The 18,195-nt window shown below is 58.8% G+C and overlaps 2 protein-coding genes across 3 annotated transcripts in view; one reads left to right on the top strand and one right to left on the bottom strand.

The window, feature by feature from the left end:
* Positions 1-2,014: 2,014 nt before the first annotated feature.
* On the top strand, positions 2,015-7,147 carry CHPF (chondroitin polymerizing factor). The gene is made up of 4 exons (XM_032693822.1): positions 2,015-2,348; positions 3,563-4,127; positions 4,265-4,447; positions 4,870-7,147. Exons 1-4 carry the CDS (start codon positions 2,044-2,046, stop codon positions 6,130-6,132), a joined length of 2,316 nt encoding a protein of 771 aa, XP_032549713.1. The 5' UTR covers positions 2,015-2,043; the 3' UTR covers positions 6,133-7,147.
* A 5,116-nt stretch (positions 7,148-12,263) lies between these two features.
* Positions 12,264-18,195, bottom strand: part of ASIC4 (acid sensing ion channel subunit family member 4) — a 29,121-nt gene continuing 23,189 nt past the window's right edge. For both annotated transcript variants that reach the window (XM_032693379.1, XM_032693380.1), the window contains 9 exons: positions 17,298-17,442; positions 17,002-17,129; positions 16,751-16,910; positions 16,235-16,291; positions 15,985-16,138; positions 15,504-15,595; positions 15,109-15,188; positions 14,682-14,786; positions 12,264-14,404 (listed from right to left, as the gene is read on the bottom strand). In XM_032693379.1, the coding sequence (XP_032549270.1) occupies positions 14,285-14,404; positions 14,682-14,786; positions 15,109-15,188; positions 15,504-15,595; positions 15,985-16,138; positions 16,235-16,291; positions 16,751-16,910; positions 17,002-17,129; positions 17,298-17,442 (1,041 nt within the window). In that variant the 3' untranslated portion in view covers positions 12,264-14,284. The remainder of the gene's footprint in view (positions 14,405-14,681; positions 14,787-15,108; positions 15,189-15,503; positions 15,596-15,984; positions 16,139-16,234; positions 16,292-16,750; positions 16,911-17,001; positions 17,130-17,297; positions 17,443-18,195) is intronic.

The raw sequence follows: 18,195 nt of genomic DNA on the forward strand, positions 1-18,195 counted from the left end.
TGCCGTTCCCCTGGCAGCCCCTTCCCAGCCCCATGCCAACACTGGAGAGACAAAGGCGGGAGCTGCAGCTGGTAGGGGGCTAGAAGGGACTGCTGGAGGAACGGCACTGCTGCCTGCTTGCCCCACAGGATCTCCCAAGGCCGGGCAGGGGGACCCTGGGCTTAGCCACTGCCCATGCAAGCCCTGGGGAGACATGTGCTCTGACCACAGCTTCTTCTCCATGCAGGTTTCCCAGGCTAAAAGTCTGAAAAATTCATTACTTTCTCTGATCTGTACCTCTGTCTAAATATAAGTTCAGATCAACAGCGTCATTTCAGAATGAAACCTCACATCACTCGTGTAAAATGATCCAGGTTTGTACAAGGTGGCTAAAGTTACATATTCCAACCCATAAAGGAAATCAAATACATCAATTTCGATCACGTTTCTCTGTGTACAGAAAACAGGCTCCTTTGTTTTTTATATTATCATGCCTGTTTTTTTGACCTTTGTGCATGGAAAATCTTTGCTCATTTCCTAGTTCTGCATCTTTTCCCTTCCGGTATCTCCTCATCCCATTGCGTTCTCTCTGTTTCTAGTTTTTATATGTTCTTCATTAAACTGCCGTCCACGTGACTGCCTTTGCCTATTGCTTGTCTTGGCCTATTCAGGAGAAAAAAGGCCTATGAAAATGAGCCGAACTTGGATGATGGTCTAGTATCTCAGGGGGGTGAGATGCTGCCAACTGCTTCTCGATGAAAACAGGCTGCTTTGTTTCAGAAAATGAAAGAGATCCTGGAACTGAGCGGGCCCCCGGCTGCCCTCAGTGCCCGCAGTGCTCTGTGGCTGCTGGTGCTCCCAAGGGCAGGTGGGCTGTGTTTCATGGGGAGGGTGGAATGGGTTCCCCACCAGCCAGAGTAAATCCAGAGGCACTTGAGAGTCCCAGTGCCTGTGACGCTGCTGGAAGTGAAGCCATAGGCTGGGAATGGGCGGAAAAGCCAGGTCCTCCTTCTTGTCCTTATTCAGTAATGCCTGGCACTGAGTGGCCATGTAGGGCTACTGTCCTTGTAGCTTCTGGGTTGGATCATTCCTGTGCTGGAAGCTCTGTTTGTGCAGCAAACTCTGCTCCAAGACGTTTTTTCCAGCTCTGTCTGCTCAGGGGGCTCTTTCTGGCAGCTGGTGCAACAGTGGCTACGTGCTGCAGACAGCTCATGGTGGAATGGTGACCCGACCAAAGGAGCCCGCTTTGGTCCAGTTTGACTCACATGATAGGGGTCCCTGCTGCTGGTATTTCCTGCAGTCTGCCTGTCCTCCGGGATGGTTTGCTGCTCTGCATCCAAGGGGCTTCCAGCTGGCATACCTGGCGTGCTCAGCTGCCAATTGCAGCCCGCGGCTCACGCTTTGCTGAGGCCAGACCCTCACCCCTCATCCACCCACAATCACTGGGCACCTCCTGGGGACTTTCAGGAAGAGCCCAGAGCCACCACAGACATCTTTTGGAAGACCCTCGGGCGGAGATTTGGGGAACGTGTCGCTTGAAGCCCACCATGAAATCATCAACGCCGTGGTTTGGGCTGTCCCGGGGAGGAGACACACGGCCCCGCGGTGGCCACCCTGCCCCGAGCACAAAGGGTCGGGGAAACGCGCCCTTAAGCCGGCTCAGGTGCGAGGTCCCCGGCGGACGCGCTTTCCGAGCCGGATGGGGCTCTGTGGGCGGGGGAGCTGCACTGCTGCCCTACAGCGCCGGGGGTGCACACGACGGCACGGGACAGCCCCACCGCGCCTCCCCTGCTCCGGCCGGTGCCCCTCGGGGGTGCGGGGGGGTCCCGGCCGTACCCTCGGGGGGTCCCCGCCGCGCGGTCTCCCAGCAACCTGGACCCGCCCCCAAACCGCTCCCGCCCTGCGATTGGCTGAGCTGCCGCGTGACGCGCCTCCCGCAGCACGGCCCATTGGCCAGGGTGGGTGACGCGAGCGGGGCGGGGCCAGTTGGTGACACGTCGGACGGCGGCGCCGCCAGCGGCCCCCGGAGCCGCCCCCGGTCCCGGTCGTGGTCCCGTCCCGGCCATGCGGCTGTCGCTGGTGCTGTCGGTGCTGCGGCCCGCCGGGCCCGTGGCCATCGGCGTCTCGCTGGGCTTCACCCTCAGCTTGCTTAGCGTCACCTGGGTGGAGGAGCCCTGCGGGCCGCCGTCGCACCTCGCCACCCGCCCGCGCCCCGACGGCGGCCCCGCGCCGCCCCCCGGCCCCGCCAACGGCAACGCGGCGCGCAGGCCCAACGCCGTGCCCGCCGGGCTGGGCGTCGACAGCTGGGAGCCTCGAGTCGTGCCCTACCGCCCGCCCAGCCCCGGCAGGGCCGCCAAGAAGGCTGTCAGGTGCGGGGGGGCCGGGCCGGGCCGGGCTGGGGGAGCTGGGCCCCGGTGAGGGCGGGCGACCGCGGCTCCCCGGGCTTTATCTAGGGGTAACTGCGGCCGAGTTCGGGGTACCCTGGTGTGGGCGTGTGCCTGCCGGGCCGCGGCAGGGGGGCTTTACAGGAGGCCCAGCGATGTACTTTATCCTCCCTGCAGCCACCTAGGATTTTTCTCTCTGCAAGCGCCCTCTGCCCCCTCTTCTCCTTACTCCCAGCCCTCAGCAGGCACCCAGAAGAGCCTCTTGCCCACGCTGCTGCCTGCTGTGCGAAGGTTGCCCTCTGTGCAAAGGTTCCCTGCTATGCGAAGTCTGCCTGCTGCAGCACGTGCTGCCGGGCACCCTGCCACGGTCCCCTCCTGCCTGAGCAGGGACCCCTCCCGTGGTGGCTTGTCCCCACCCGGCGCTGCAAACTCCAGCCTGCTCCAGAGCCGGCTGCAGCCCCGTCTCAGTGTCCCCTGGATGACAGGGGGGCAGGCAGTGAAAGGGCCTCCTTGTCCTGGCGAGGTGGTGGGCGGATGAAGGGGGCTGAATGGGGCCAGTGTGTACCAGGCAGCGGCTGGGGGACGGGATGGGGGGGGTCGCTTCCTGCCGCTGCACCAGGCTGGGAGAATTAAACCTGAAAGTCATTCTGAATGCGACAGCTGGGGGCCGTGGTGGGGAGGGGGACACAACCAGCCCCTTGCTGGCTTCAGCCACCTGTGTGGGGCCTGACTTCCGCAGAGAGGGCAGCAAGGACTCTCCTGCCTGCCTTTTGTAAGGCAGTATGTCTGGCAAGGGCAGCAGGAAGGTGCTTCCCAGTTTGTCTGTCCTGGCTGGGGCTGGCCTCATAGTGTGGGTGCCTGGTGGGTCATGTCCCTGCTAGGGCTAGGGTGTGCAGCCCTCTTTCCTGCTTTTAGCTGTTTTCAGCCTTTTGAGAGCCTCTGTTTTAAGCTGGACTAGCCAGCTTGTGGGAAGGGAGGGTCCTCCATGGTCTCAGGTTGACGGGGGATCCAGCAAAGTGCTCTGCTGTGCCTCTGGTATAGTGGCAGCTGGTGATGCTGGGGTGATGTCTTGTGTGCGTGGTTGGAGCCCGGGAGCAGTTCCTGCAGAGGAACTGAGGTTGGTGCCATTGGTTGCAGCAGGGAGGGTGCAGGCTGAGGTGGGGTGCAGCGCCTCAGAAGACATTGTCTTCCTCCTGCAGGACCCGATACATCAGCACAGAGCTGGGGATGCGGCAGCGGCTCTTCGTGGGTGTGCTGACCTCCAAGAGCACACTGAACACCCTGGGAGTGGCTGTCAACCGCACTCTGGCCCACCGCCTGGAGCGCCTGGTGTACTTCACGGGCACGCGGGGCCGCAAGGTGCCCCACGGCATGGTGGTGGTGACGCACAGTGACGAGCGGCCCATCTGGAACATGTACCAGACTGTCAGATACCTTCTGCAGCACTACGTGAACGACTTCGATTGGTTCTTCCTGGTGCAGGATGATACCTACACAGAGGCACACCGCATCAGCCGCCTGGTTGCCCACCTCAGCATTGACACTCACCTCTACCTGGGCCGTCCCGAGGAGTTCATCGGTGGGGACACTGAGGGACGTTACTGCTACGGAGGGTTTGGCTACCTGCTGTCCCGCAGCCTCCTCCTGCTCCTGCAGCAGCACCTGGAGAGCTGCCGCAATGACATCCTCAGTGCCCGGCCCGACGAGTGGCTGGGCCGCTGCATCATCGACTACACAGGTGTCAACTGTGCTGAGGAACATGAGGTAGGTCCTGCAGCAGAGATGTCCTGGGAGGACTAGCCCTTGCAGCCTTATATCCTTTGAGCTTGCTGTGCTGGCATCTGCTGGGGTGGGAATGCAGGCTGGGGCTGGCTGTGACCTATCTCTCCTGACTGGCACAGGGTCTGCATTACCACTATTTTGAGCTGGGGAAGAACGTGGACCCTGAGCGGGAGACTGACCTCCGTTTCCAGAGCGCCTTCACTGTCCACCCTGTGCTGGATCCCCTCCAGATGTACCGGCTGCACAAGTACTTTGCACAGGTGGAGCTTGAGAGGACCTACCAGGAGATCCAGCAGCTCCAGGTGAGACTTGGCTTGGCTGGGAGGGTCTTGGTTCCATCTGTCATCCTTTGGGCTTTCTGGTTACTCTGCAAGTTTCTCACCTGATCCTGCTGTGGGACACGATCAGTTGAGCCCATCTGGCTACAGAGGCAGTGGTGCTGTCTGGAGAGCAGCCTTAGACCTAGATAGGTCCTGGAGAGATGGTGGTGGTTCAGGGTGATGAGGCAAACAGGGTACAGAAATCTGTCAGCAAAGGCTGGGTAGGGTGGCAGAGCAAACCTGAGGTGCTGGATGGGAATCAGGTTGAAGGCAGAGTTGTTCTGACACTGCTCTTTGAGCCAGCTCTGGCAGATCTCTGAATATCAGGAGTCAGCTTGGCTGCTGCCAGAGCTGGAAGACCTACTTGTGTCTTGGCTTTCACTCCTCCATCTCTCCTCTTGCAGATGGAGATCCAGAATGCCAGCAGCCTGTCTGCTGATGGGGACCACAGCGCCACATGGCCCATCGGCATCCCGCCCCCATTCCAGCCCAAAACCCGCTTTGAGGTGCTACGCTGGGACTACTTCACTGAGGAGCAAGTCTACGCCTGTGTGGATGGCTCCCCCAAGTGTGAGCTGCGTGGCGCGGATCTGGCAGACGTTGCCGACGTGGTGGCCACGGCCATGGAGGAGCTGAACCGCAAGTACCAGCCGGTGCTCCATGTCCGCAAGCAGCAGCTGGTGAATGGGTACCGGCGCTTCGACCCCACACGTGGCATGGAGTACACACTGGACCTTCAGGTGGAGGTGGTCACCCAGAAGGGGCACAGCCGCTCCGTCACAAAACGTGTGCACCTCGTGCGACCCCTCAGCGAGGTGGAGATCATCCCCATGCCGTATGTGACAGAGGCCAGTCGCATCAATGTCATCCTGCCGCTGACAGCCCATGACCGGGACTATGCTGCCCGCTTTTTGGAGGCTTATGCGGCAGCCGCTTTTGAGAGCAGTGAGAATGCAGTGCTCACCTTCCTCTTCATTTATGACCCCTTTGAGGCCCAGCAGGTCACCCAAAACGACATCTTCGCCTCTGTGAAGGCCCAGATCACTGAGTATGAGCGCAAATATGCGGAGGTAAAGATCCCATGGATCAGTGTTAAGACAGACGCACCCTCCCAAATCAAGGTCATGGACATTATCTCCAAGAAGCATCCCGTGGACACACTCTTCTTTGTGGCCGGCGTGGGGACGGAGGTCACCATCGACTTCCTGAATCGCTGCCGGATGAACACCATAAACAACTGGCAGGTCTTCTTCCCCATCCACTTCCAGGGCTACAACCCAGCTATTGCTTACCACAACCAGGTGCCACCTACCACGCTGGACCTGCTGCGGGACGTGGGGCGGTTCGACCGTGATGTCTTCCACGAAGCCTGCTTCTACAACGCCGACTACATGGCAGCACGCACCCGCATGGCAGGTGATGTGCAGGAGAATGAAGACATCCTGGAAACCCTGGACATCTACGACATGTTCATCAAGTACTCCAATCTCCATGTCTTCCGAGCTGTGGAGCCTGCCCTACTGCAGCACTACCGGCACCAGGCCTGCAACCCTCGGCTCAGCGAGGAGATCTACCACCGCTGTGTGCAGAGCAGCCTGGAGGGCATAGGCTCTCGCTCCCAGCTGGCCATGGTGCTTTTTGAGCAGGAGCAAGGGAACAGCACCTGAACTCTGGGGTGGAGAGGGGCTGGCCCTGCCATGCCATGCCATGCCTGCCTGCTCACCTCACCTCTTCTGCTGCCCAAATCTGTCTTCCTTCTCCCAGCGGCTGCAGGGATTGCTGGTACCCGAGCTCATGACTTGCCCTGCTGGGGCTGCCTGGACCGGGGTCTGCCATCCCAGGGTGCCTGGGTCTTTCTGGAGTGGCCATGGCTGTGCAGACCCCGGGGCAAGAAGGGGGCAGAGTCACTGAGCTGCAAGCTGGAATGCCTGGCTCCTCATCACAGAGCTGCTGGCTGCTGGCCCCATCCCTTTGTCCTGTCCCTACTGCTCAGCACAGGGGAGATGGGCTGCCCTGTCCCTTGCTGTCCCCCCTTGATTGGGGAAACGTAGAGCCCAAGGTTCCCCTGCTGCAGGGCCATGACTGCCACAGGGCCTGGAGTGATCCCTCATGGTTACCCCAGTGCCCTGGGACAAGCCTGTGCCCTTTGCTCCTTCGGAGCATTGGCCTGGTTGTGCAGAGAGGGCCATGTCCCTGTGCCTGCCACAGGCTTGGACAGTGGGATGGGGCATGTCCCACCCCAAAAGAGCAAGAAGGAGGTTGGTTTTGGGACTTTGCCACTTGGCAATGAGCTGGAGCGCTCCTGGCTGGTTGGGGTGTGGGGAACTTGGCCCCTGGGGCCGGTGGGCGCAGGGGGTGCTGGAGGGGATCCTGCTGTATTCACGTACCGTGAACTGCTCCCCATGGGAACCGTGACCCAGGCCGCTTTGGCCTTCGCAGTATTGACAGGACGTCGGAGGTCACAGCCCTCAAACGAGAGCCTCCTGACAGAGGTTGCATCCCTCCCCAGTGTGGGGGTCGAGGGACGTGGTGCCCGACACTGGTGGGCATGGCAGAGGGTTTGGCTGTGCATCTCCTAAGGAGAAAGCGACTGAGGAGCCACTCTCTGCTCCTGGTTTGTATTTAATAGGGGAAAAGGAGGGGAAATGGGTTGCATTTACACTAATAAAATGGAGAGATGAACTAGTGAGTCTGGCTGATTCTTTCATGGAGCACCTCTGGGTGTTCTGCTGCAGGTCTGTGTGGTGGTAGGTGCTGGCTGTTTGTAAAAACTCTGGGTGCAGCTGGCTGGACAGATCCCTCACAGGCATGCTGCTTTTCCCATGCACCTGCAAACATCCTCTACCTGAGCTGGGAGATGACTGCCTCTTCTTAGGAAGACTGCAGGAGCCCATTTCCTTATGGACAGGGTGGCAGATGCTGGGCCAAGCAGACACTTGGAAATATATGCTTGAAACCCTAGAGTCATGCACCTCCTCTGATGCCCACAGTCTCTCAGGATGTCCTGCTATAACTACCTGCTACCAGTCACTGGTGGTGCAGCAGGATGCTGAGCCCCTTGCCACAGAAAGTCCTTTGACTGCTGTCTTTTCTGTTGCTGTAAGCTTGTGGTCTCACTGACCAGTCCTCAGCCCTGTCTGTGCGTGGAAGAGCACCAGTGAGGGGCTGGTGCAGCTGTGTGTCCTCCTGCATGTGCTGTCTCCATAACAGTCTTTGTGGTCTGAGCGTGAGTAATGTGGGACCCCTGCCTGCTGTCAGAGCGCAGGTTGGCTGCCCAAGTAGGGTGAATTCTGCCCTCCAGCATCTGGGATCAGTTCTGAAGGAAACTCCCAGGCCAGGCCTCGACCTGCCCTCTCTGCATTGCTGTCAATTTTTGGGGGGCTGTTTTATGTCTCAGGCTTCTCAGCAGCTTGTGGTTTCCAGTTCTGAGTTGGGCAGAGCAGTGTCATCCTGCCCTGGACTGTTTCACCACCTACAGCTCCTATTTTCATTACAAGGAATGGGGACTGTGTCCCCTGCCCATGCTGCCTGCTGAAGGCAAGATTTTCATGACTCCATGTCTCTTCCCACCAGCCCGGTACTCCTAATGTTTTACTGGTTCATGAAACACATGTATCAAAGAGACATCTCCAAGAATATGAACTGAACCTAGTCACTGTTACTTATCAAGGCTGTTAGTGCTCAGTGAAACTCATGGAGAGCCTCTGGGCTGTGTGACATGCCTTTCCCAAGGATACTTCATTCATCTATTCCTGCTCCAGTCTCCGTATCCACGGTGTAGGAGTGTATATGTTTAAATATAATTTTATTATATTTCAGACAGTAGCCGTTAGCTTGTTCTGAGTATTTCTATTTTTGATCTTCCCTGAGCACATTTAAATTCCCTTTAAATGGAAATCTGGGACAGAGGGAGTGAGGCAGATGCAGATGTGTTACAGATACATTTCCTCTCTGAAAAGCAGACCTAGGAGTCAGATGTGATTAGGCATAAGAGGAGTATCCAAATACTAATAAAGCAAACTGGCTTCAAATTGAGTTGGCTGGGAAAAGAAACCCAGAACTGTCATTTAATTATCACAAGACTGTTTAGATAAAGTTGCTGTTGCCTCCTTATTGCTGTTTTCCCAGACTGAGTTAGAGGTATTTGCATACTCTGCACTATCAATATCAGCAGAGCCTTCCCACTCTGACATATGTATGAGCAAATGACAGTGCTTGTTGCACTCCCAGCACTGTAACTGCTCCCTTTTCAAAGGAGCTTGCAGGGTTTGAAGCTGTTTTAGTGTTTGCCAGGTTATCTGCAGCATCAAAACATGACAAAACCCTGGAGAAGGATGTGCAAAACTTGGGGAAGGGGTTTGGTGACGGGAGCAAGCTGACTGCTGGCTGTGAAGACAGAGCCAGCAGGTCTCTGTGCCATGACAGAGATGGGGACCTACCTGGGTGCAACTGTGCTGTGCACTCCTCCTGCCCTCATAAGGCTGGCAGGGACAGGCAGGGCACCAGGGATGATGACAACCTTTGAAAGTGTCAGGAGGAGGAGCCCTGGGTGCTGACATGGGTGACTGAGCATGCAGAAACATTCTGTGATCCCTATCAGGTTTGACTGGTACTTCCATACAATGTGTGGACTTTTGCACTGACGCAGTTCCAGAGGCAGAGCAGTGAAAGGACAGTTTTCCCAATGAGGCAGGAGAAAACACATCTCCTACCTTGTAGACTTTTGCTTCCCTTGAGGACACTTTTTAAGTGTTACTGGCTCACCATGCCATCAAGAAGGGTAAAGCAAGTTCCTCTTGGAAAGTTTTTCAAAAGAATGAGTGAAGAGCTGGTTCAGAGCAGAGCACTCTGAAGCACAAGAGGGACTGGCTGGGTGCACTGGGGCTGGGCAGGAACCTGCCTCCCCTTCTGCCTCCCCTCTCCTTTCTGCACCAGGGCAAGGAAAGGGACTCAAACTAGGGAAAACGCAAGATGCTACTGTGCTATTCTCCCTCCCACCCCCTCCCTCTCAACACCCCTCCCTTCTCCACAGTTTGTTCCCCTGTGCCTCTCTGTAAACACAGCAGTTAGCCTGTGAGCAGAGAAGGCAAAACCTGCTACTCCAGCCCTGCTTGGGTCACTTCAGGCTGTGCTAAACCCTGTGACAGAGCTACTTCAGCCCCGGCAATGTTGATCAGTTCGATGGCTGACCTTTGGGAGGAAGTGGGAACTGCGGCCGCGCCAGCAGAGGGCTGGAGGGCAAGGGAAAGTTCAGTGCCTTTTCGTCCCTGTGCTTTCGTTGGGAAGGGGCCAGTGGTGCCTCGCTGCCTGTCCCGCAGGAGCAGCGCTGCCAACCACAGAGCGGGACCCCACTCCAGCAAGCGTTTCCTCCTGTCCGCAAGTGAAGGCAGGAGAGGCTGCTCTGCTTGAGGAGGAGCAGACAAGGAAATGCCAGGCTGTGCTTGTACCAAATCCCTCGGGTCACAGCCCAACGCACTGCTGAACCCCTCTGGAGGGTGTGAGGGGCTTTGATCAGGGCCAGAGCTCAGGGAAATCGGAGCCTTGATGAAGAAGAGCTGTTAATTGTAAGTGCAGACAGAGCTGCTGCCGATGTGTGCCTGCCTGGGGGGGTTTCCCTGCACAGGGTGTCAGCATACCTAGCTATGCCCTCTGGGGACAAACACTCTTGGCAGTGGCAGAATGCAGGAGCCTGAAACTCTGGGGCTGGGGGAAAAGGCAAGCAGCTTGCTTGGATTTTGATTTAAATTGCATTCTTATTTTTTCCAACCTGCTTGCCCACTGTCCAGGGCTGAGTGCTGGAAAGTGAGGGCTGTGTATCCCCTGCCTGGCCCCACTGATGAGCACCACCAGTCCATTTTTCCAGCAAGCAGGTTATGGGCAAATGACCAGGAGCAAAGCAACAAACTTGCCATGTGTATGTCATCCGGAGATGCTGAGGGTCACTCCTTTCTCCAGGTGTTGCCTGTCACCATCAGCATGTCCAGGCAGAAAATGCTTGGGGAGGAGGTGGCAGCGGTGATGCCACATGTCCCATTACCTTTCAGGGCTTAATTCCAACCTCTCTGCTCCCAAGTTGGATAGTTTTCTTTTCTTTGAAATGCAGCTTTTCCATGGGAACATGTAATTGCTGTTCGTGGTAGTGGAGGCATGTTGGGAAGTGCCCAAGGAGATGGCCACTACATTTTGGTGCGTCCTCCCTAGGGATTGGCACCACAGGAGCTGTGTCTGCTGGGGTTGTTGCCTCTACAATGACAGGAGCTGTCGCCAGCACAGCCGGTCCTGCTGTGATCAGGTACTTGGCATTTGTCCAGAGGGCTGTGCTCATTAAAATTAAGGGCCTGTTTCACTACAGTGAGTCCCCTTCTAATTATGCCCCTGCTATTTCTTGTGGCTCATTACAGGTGTTTCAAGCAGTGCTGGGCTTGGTGAGCCCCGGGTGGCACCGTCTCCATTCCTGGGGAAGACCAAACCTCTGGTGGTTGTGTGGCATGTTCAGTGTGGGAGGGGGCACCCAGAGGCCACAGTGCTGGGGTTTGGGACTGGCCCTGGGGTACTAAACCTGAGTTGTCCCACTGGCCTTCCTCAGCCCAGTGCCATCTGCACTGGGACATGAGGCATGGCACAGGTAGGGGGAGATGCTGGGTTCACCTCACCTGCCTGTCCTATTTGGAGAGGTGGAGCTACAGGAACTGTCACCTCCAGAGGGCACCTGGAAATTGTCACATTAAAGAACAGTGGTGCTGAGAGCAACAAAGAAAAATATATGTCGTATCTTCACTAGGTCACCACTACAGCGCTGCTGGGACCTGTCTTGAGGCCACTTTGCTGGCATAGAAGCCAGGATGGGCCATGCATGAACCTCAGCATTTCCTTCAGCCATGCTTCACTCCTCTGCGTGGTGCTGAAGGAGCTGGAGGACATGCTGAGGAAGAGCCTCGTGGGCTCAACATGCAATCCTGTTCTCCTTCTTGCTCAGCTCCTCTGACATGTCTTCACTGTGGAGCAGGAGGCAGCATGAGCTCCCAGTCATGGCCTTGGTGTGGATGAAGGTGGCTAGGTGATGGGGCATCCTGGAGGGGCAGATGGGTCACAATTTGGTAGCAGGGGCAGCCTCGTCCCAAAGGGGATGATCTTCTTACTTGGTGATGAAAAGATGTGGAGGATGTAGCTATTTCTCTGCTTTTCCCTTTAGCACCCAGTGCTTTAGCACTCAATGCTCCTCTTGCAGGGCATGGTGTGAGCTGTGGGATGGGGGTCCTATGTCCCAGCTGCAGCCAGTTAATCCAAACATCTTCAGCCCTCACCGGTTTAGAGGGGAAACCTGTGATGCCTGGTGCTGGCAGCCTGCACCATGAGGTCAGCTTTTGTTTCCTGTTTTGTCCCCTCTCTCTGTGCTGCAGGGTAGCTGAGGCAGATGGAGAAAGGTCTGGAGAAGGCAGGAGCTGGAGGAGCACCTGTGCCAGGGAAAGCCCTAGACTCTGTCCCAGCAGAGCCTCCCTTCACTGCCACCCATTCTCTGCCTCCCTCGTTTCAGTTTTACCCTTCACTCCTCACCCGTGGCTCCCAAAGCTGTCCTGCTGGAGGTGCCACTGTGGGACAGGCTTTCTGTGGGCAGGGGAGCAGAGATGCTCAGCTGCCTGTGATTTGTCACACTGGCTCTTGCAGAGCCTAGCATGTGGGCGCAGGGCTGTAAAGTGCTCCCTGGGTCCCACCACCACCACATCCCCCCTGAGGTTATGGCTCCCCCACCTCTCTTCCCCCCCAGCCCTTGTAGGCATATCCAGACCTACTTGTGCCTCTTTATTAGGGAGCATTTGTACATTTATAAAACAGTGATGCACATCTCTGACGTTCACCATCACGAAGGCGTTCGCGCCGGCCCTCCCGCCATGGTGCCCGTGCCCACCCCACTCGGGGCTTGCTGCTCCAGCTGGCAGGGAGAGACCCACATCCTGCACTCCCTGCTTGCTGCAGGAGACCTTGGTGTAAGGCTGGTTGGCATGGCCGTGGCACCTCCCTGGGCTAATGTGTGGTGCCCCTCTGGGGACACTCCCGCTAGCAAGTTGGTGTATGGGGACCCCCTGGGGAGCTGGCATGGAGTGCTTCGGAAGGACTTCCTGGGGAGCACCAGAGTGTCTGCCCTGCTGGGAGGCTTGCTGTGGTCCCCTCCACGTGGGGGGACATGGTACACCATGCAGTTGGGTGCTTGCACCAACAGGGAACATGTTTACACATAGGTGCATATTTTGGGGGGTCATTGGGCCACGCATACCCAGAGCCAGGGCTGCTGGGCACATCACCAGGCTGGTGCTCTGGTTCCTGCCCTGCATATCCCATGTGTGGGGCCTTGAGGGCTTCAAGGATGATGGCTCCTCCTGTATCTATGGCTTTGGGCACAGCGTGGCATGGCCGTGTTCCATCTGTGGGCACCAAGGAGGGGGACCAAACCAACAGGGCCAGGAGCTGCCTGGCTCAACCCCAGCCTTCCCCAGAGATCCCAAATTCCTGCCCTGGGGTCCCCCTCTGCCAAGTGTGTGTGTTGAGGGGGGCTTTACCAGCTTGCCCCCCCTCCTGAGATATTTTGGGGCAGTTTGCCCTGCGCTGGTGTCTGCTACAGTAGAGGAGGTGGAGGCAGTGTCTGACAGGACAGGGGGAGTGCTGCGGGTCCTGACATGGATCCTGCCATGGCTCCCACCATCTCAGGACAGGCAGGACTGTGGGTGCCGGTTCTGGCCAAGGCTCCCACCAGCAGGTTGGACTGTGGCTATTTGGGCGGCGCTCGGCACGGAGCACCCTCCTAACTGTGTACAGTCTGGGGGAGGCACAGCAGGTGCTCAGCACCCGGGGGTGGGAGCATGGTAAGGGGTACGTGCACAGTGCAAAAGAGCAACGACAGGCAGGGGAGCGAGGGCAGGACCCGCCGTGCTGCCTGGGCTGTGCCGGGCAGCTGCACCAAGGGATGAGCCACTTTGGGCAATACCTGGGCAAGGAGAGCATGGGTTCACAATGGATTGGGGTAGAAGACGGGGGAGGCAGCAGGTTTGCGGTACCAAAATGACTGGGGACTACTGGGGACCAACACTGGAGTGACACAGGGAATCACAGTGCAGGGGTCTGGCTGGGAACAGTGATGTGGGACCTGCAGCCCTGGTAGGCTGCAGAAGATTGGGGAAGGCCAGGTGGATGTTTGGAAGGGTGTCACAGTGGTGGTGGTGCCAGGGGTCAGGGTGGTGCCATGCAGGTGTGGCTGCAGTTGGGGTGTCCCTGGACTGGCTGTGGGGGCCGTACTGCTCAGAGAGCTGCCCTGCAACACTGCCCTGCCCTGCAGCAGGAAGGCAGGGAGGTGGTCCCTGGGCCGGGGAGAAGCTGTTCCAGGCATGTCTATCTCCTGGGGGGAACCATGCAGGGCAGAGACCACCACCCAGGAGGGGTCAGCAGGGGAGGGCTTGGAGGGCCTCACAGGAACCTCAGCTTACCCCCTTCATGCTCTGTAGTGTCAGGGCCCCTCTGGCCCACACCTGCTGCTCCCCCAAACCCCCCTGGCATGCCCAACCCCCTCCATGCCGTGTGCTTGAGACTGGGCTGAGCCCACGTGCTAGAGGCAAGCAGAGGGGACAGGCAAAAGGACCGAGGGCCTGCTCCAGTGCCAGTGCCAAGGCAGCTCCAGTGGCATCACTGGGGGCACATAGTGTGGCCCGTCCTGGCAGTGGGTTGGGGGAGGTGGGGGCCTGCACCCACCACACCCAGCGCCGCAGTCCCTCTCCATGAGAACGGTGGGGAGGGGAGCGGCAGGGGGCTGCCCCCTAGTTCCGATCTTGCCTAGCAGGCGAAGTCCTCGAAGACACCCTGATGAGGGTAGTGGTGGCGGTGGTGGTGGTTGGGCAGGATGCCTGCGTTGTAGGTGCCCTCCATGTGCCGGCCCAGTGACTCACAGGGGCTCTGCAGGGATGGCAGTCAGTGAGGTGAGCATAGACTCCATGCACCCTGCTCACTCCCCAGTCTCCCCACCCAACATAGCCTGCCCATAGGAACCCCCCTAGGGGCACCCAGCTTTCTGCCTCCCTGGGACTGCCCTGACTCTGCAGCCTGAGGGCACCAAAAGCAGAGCCACACTGTCCCTTGGTCTTGGGACCGTGTTCCTTCCCCCTGGGGTGGGGTGGACACTGCCCAGGCCCTGTCCTTGCAGCCTTCAGACAGCCCACCCCTATGGGGGTACCTGGTCCTTCGTTTCCTCCAGTCCCAGTGTGGCAATGCTGCCCGAGGGCTTCTTCAGGGGTGGCTTGGAGCGGCGCAGAACTCGGCTCACCCTGTCTCGGATCACCTAGGTGCAGATGGAGGGGTCAGACCCAGACCCACACGCAGGTGGCACCCTGTGTGTGGATACCCCAGTCTACATGAAACTGCTGCCCACTGCCCTGCCCACCCAGGGACAGTGGGGGCAGCACCTCTGCCCGCTACCCTCCCTGTCCTCAGGTCACTGAGGAATGATGGATGACCCGTTCTCCTCCCACTGCCCTCCTCTGGGTGTTCCCCAATTTGGGGGCTGTAATAGCCCTCTAGGGTGGTCACGCATGGTATGCCCTCCCCAGGAAGCCCATTCCCCCCTCCCACTGCTGAGACTGATCCCTGAAGGCTCAGCACACCTCATAGATGTAGTCCAGGATCTCCAGGATGGTGAGAATGCTGGCACCGATGAACAGGCCCATCTGCCCCCCGATGTCCCCTGGGAGGGAGGAGGAGGAGATGGTCACCAGGAGGTGCTGTGCAGCCCACTATGAGCCTGGGGTGGGCCAGCAGGGCTGTGGGCAATGCCAGGACTGCCGGATGGAGGGGGAGAGCGCAGTCACAAGGGCAGGGGCAGCAGGATGGAGGGAGTGGGGGACATGCAGGATAGGGGAGACCCAGCAGCATTCCACCCTTCAACCAGTCTGTGGCTAGCTGGCTGCTGCTCTGTGTGGTCCCTCCCCCACCAGATCCACATCCTCCCAGGGCTGGGACCCAGAGCCTCAAGGCCCCACAGTTAGGTGAGGGGAGTCACCGAGAAGCCCAGCAAGGTCATAGGCTTTCTTCTGCTCGATGGCTTCATAGTTGAGTGCTTCAAAGAAGATGTCCAGCACCAGGAAGTTCTCCCTGTGGGGACACCACTGTGCTCAGCAAGGAGGACTGGTCACTGACTCTCCCACCCCCACTGCCCACAAATCTCCCCTGTCCCCCAGTCCTCCATCTCCCAGGTGCTCCCAGGGCCCTCGTGAGTTATTCAGGCTGGTGCAGTGGTGACATGAGCAGGGCATGTCCCAGGCGAGGTCATGGGGACATCTGCCCATGGGGTGGGGAGATGCTGGCAGGAGGGCTGGAAGGACACTGATGGGTTGGAGAGATGTTCTAGTGGCAACACCCCTGGATAGAGGACCTTGTATACCAGGACCCATTCCCTGCATGCTGCCAAGAGTAGGGTGGAGGGTCCCCAGGTCCCCATCCCCCTGCCTACCCCCTGGAACACTCTGGTGCTGGCAGCTCACCGAATGTAGGTCTCGTTCTTGTTGTACTTGCGGGCGAGGTAGCGTGCCGAGCCCTTGTTAGGAATGCGGACCATGGAGATCTCCTTGCCATAGCGTGTCAGGTTGCATGGTGTGGGGCAGCTGCAGCGCTCCTGGCTGTCCTCCACTGCTGCATCTGGGGGCAGACACCCATTGGCATGGCTGCAACCCCCAGCTCCCTCCCTGGGAGCTCTCAGCTGGCCCCCAGATGCCCGCCCACCGCTGCACCTACCCAGTGTGTGGTCAGCACACTCAATGTACACATTAGGGGAGCAGATGGACTCATTGCCTGTGGAGAAACAGCTGGTTGAGAGGGTGGGAGTCTGGCCATATTCTGCCCCTCACCCTTGACTCGTTCCCCTAAAGGTAGTGGGGCAGAGTGTGGAGTAAATAGGGATGAGTGGTCCTTGGGTGCAGGTTGGCTGAGGCAGGGGTGGCCCCTAGGTACAAGGCAGACAGGTACAAGGCTGACCTATGGTGTAAGGAGGGTAGGACAGGGGCTGACTCGTATGGAAAAGATGGGATGGTCCCCAGGTAGAGACGGATGGGGTGGGGGGATCCTAGAGTGCAGAGGGATGGACAGCAGAGTGGTCATTGGGTGCAGAGGGATGAGGAATCAGGGAACACTGGGTGCAGAGTGATAGGGCAGGGGTGATCTTTGGGTGCAGGCTGCAGGGAGTTGGGGTAGCCTCGGGCAGGACTGCTGGGGCAGTGAGGTGCCCCCCACACCATCATGCACACCCCTCACCTGGCATGTGGACCATGCGGCAGTGGCAGGTCTGCACCACGGCCTCCTTCTCACACTGGAGGCGGCAGGCAGCGATGCTGTAGGTGTCATAGCCAGGCAGCATCTGCTCCCCCTGCATGCTGGCCCGGCAGTTCCCCCATGGCTGTGGCAGGTAGGTGAGCTGTCAGGGTGAGAAGGGCATCTCTGCAGGGCTGTGCTGGACTGCGTGCCCACAGGCACCTCCCTGGGGACTGTGGAGCATCCTGCCTTACCCGCTGCTCCTGGCAGGACACGAAGGTCTGGAAGCCGGGTGAGACACCAAAGCCCAGCTGATGGATATAGGGCGGCTCATCCTGGCTGTGGATCTGGACTCGGATGCCAGCTTCAAATGATGTCTCATCTGTGGGAGAAGGGCAGAAGTGCTGCATGGCTGCACTGACCCAGCACCTGCACCCCTCTGGTGCCCTGCCTGACCCATAGTCTCCACCCAGGGTGCTCTCCTTGCCCAGCAACCCCTCCCTCCTAGCACCCTTCACCTGTGCCCTGCCCAAGCCATAGCCCCACTCACTGGTCTCTCTCCAGATGGGCAGGTACTCTTCCTGCTGAATGTCCAGCATGATCTCCAGCCCGTTGCCCATGCCCCCTTGGCGGGTCACACGCGGATTCTTACGGTCCCCGTTGAAGGTGTAGCACTTACCATAGCGTGTGTAGACCTGAGGATGGAGAAAGGGGAGGGGTAAAGGAGCAGGCAGGGATCTGGCAGGGTGTTCTACAAGCAGGATGAGGTCCTGGAACCCCTTTCCAATTCCATGGAGGTGCTAGAAGGGAGGTACAGTCTTGCATGGCTCTTGGAAGGGCTCATCTCAGCCTCACTCCTGATGATGTCACTCCTCCACCCTTGCTGAAGCAGGGGTGAAGCATCACTCCCAGCACCCATGGGGCAGCCCAGCTGTCCTGCTCCTGCTAGGAGGAGACTCACAGGGGCAAAGTGTTGGGGGCCACAGCGCTCTCCCTGAAAACGACATTCCACCAGCATGTCCTCGATCTGGTGGCCCAGGCGGTGAAAGAAGCTCTGCATGGTGCGCTCGGAGCGGCGGGGTGGCAGGAAGCGCGAGTAGTTGGCCAGATGCATCAGCCATGCACGCTGGTCCTCCCCCAGCACGGCCAGCATCTCGGGCACCAGCGAGCGGTTCTCCTGGGACAGCCCCAGCCACTGTCCCACTGAGTAGAGGTCAGGCTTGGTGAGGTGCAGGAAGCGTGCCCGGTTGGGGTTGCAGAGGGTGACGGCTGGGAAGCGGAGTTGGGGAGCCCAGGTGAGGCGTGCCCGGGTGTGCACAGGGTGCGAGAGCAGGTGGTGCAGGCGGTCGGCAGTGCCGGTGGCCAGCAGCCCGGCAGAGGCCAGGAAGGCCAGGCTCCAGAGCAGGCGGCGCAGGCGGGACTGGGGCCGGGTGCACATGTAGTGCAGC

The sequence above is a fragment of the Chiroxiphia lanceolata genome, chromosome 7, assembly GCF_009829145.1.
Source record: "Chiroxiphia lanceolata isolate bChiLan1 chromosome 7, bChiLan1.pri, whole genome shotgun sequence".
NCBI classification, from domain to species: Eukaryota; Metazoa; Chordata; class Aves; order Passeriformes; family Pipridae; genus Chiroxiphia; species Chiroxiphia lanceolata.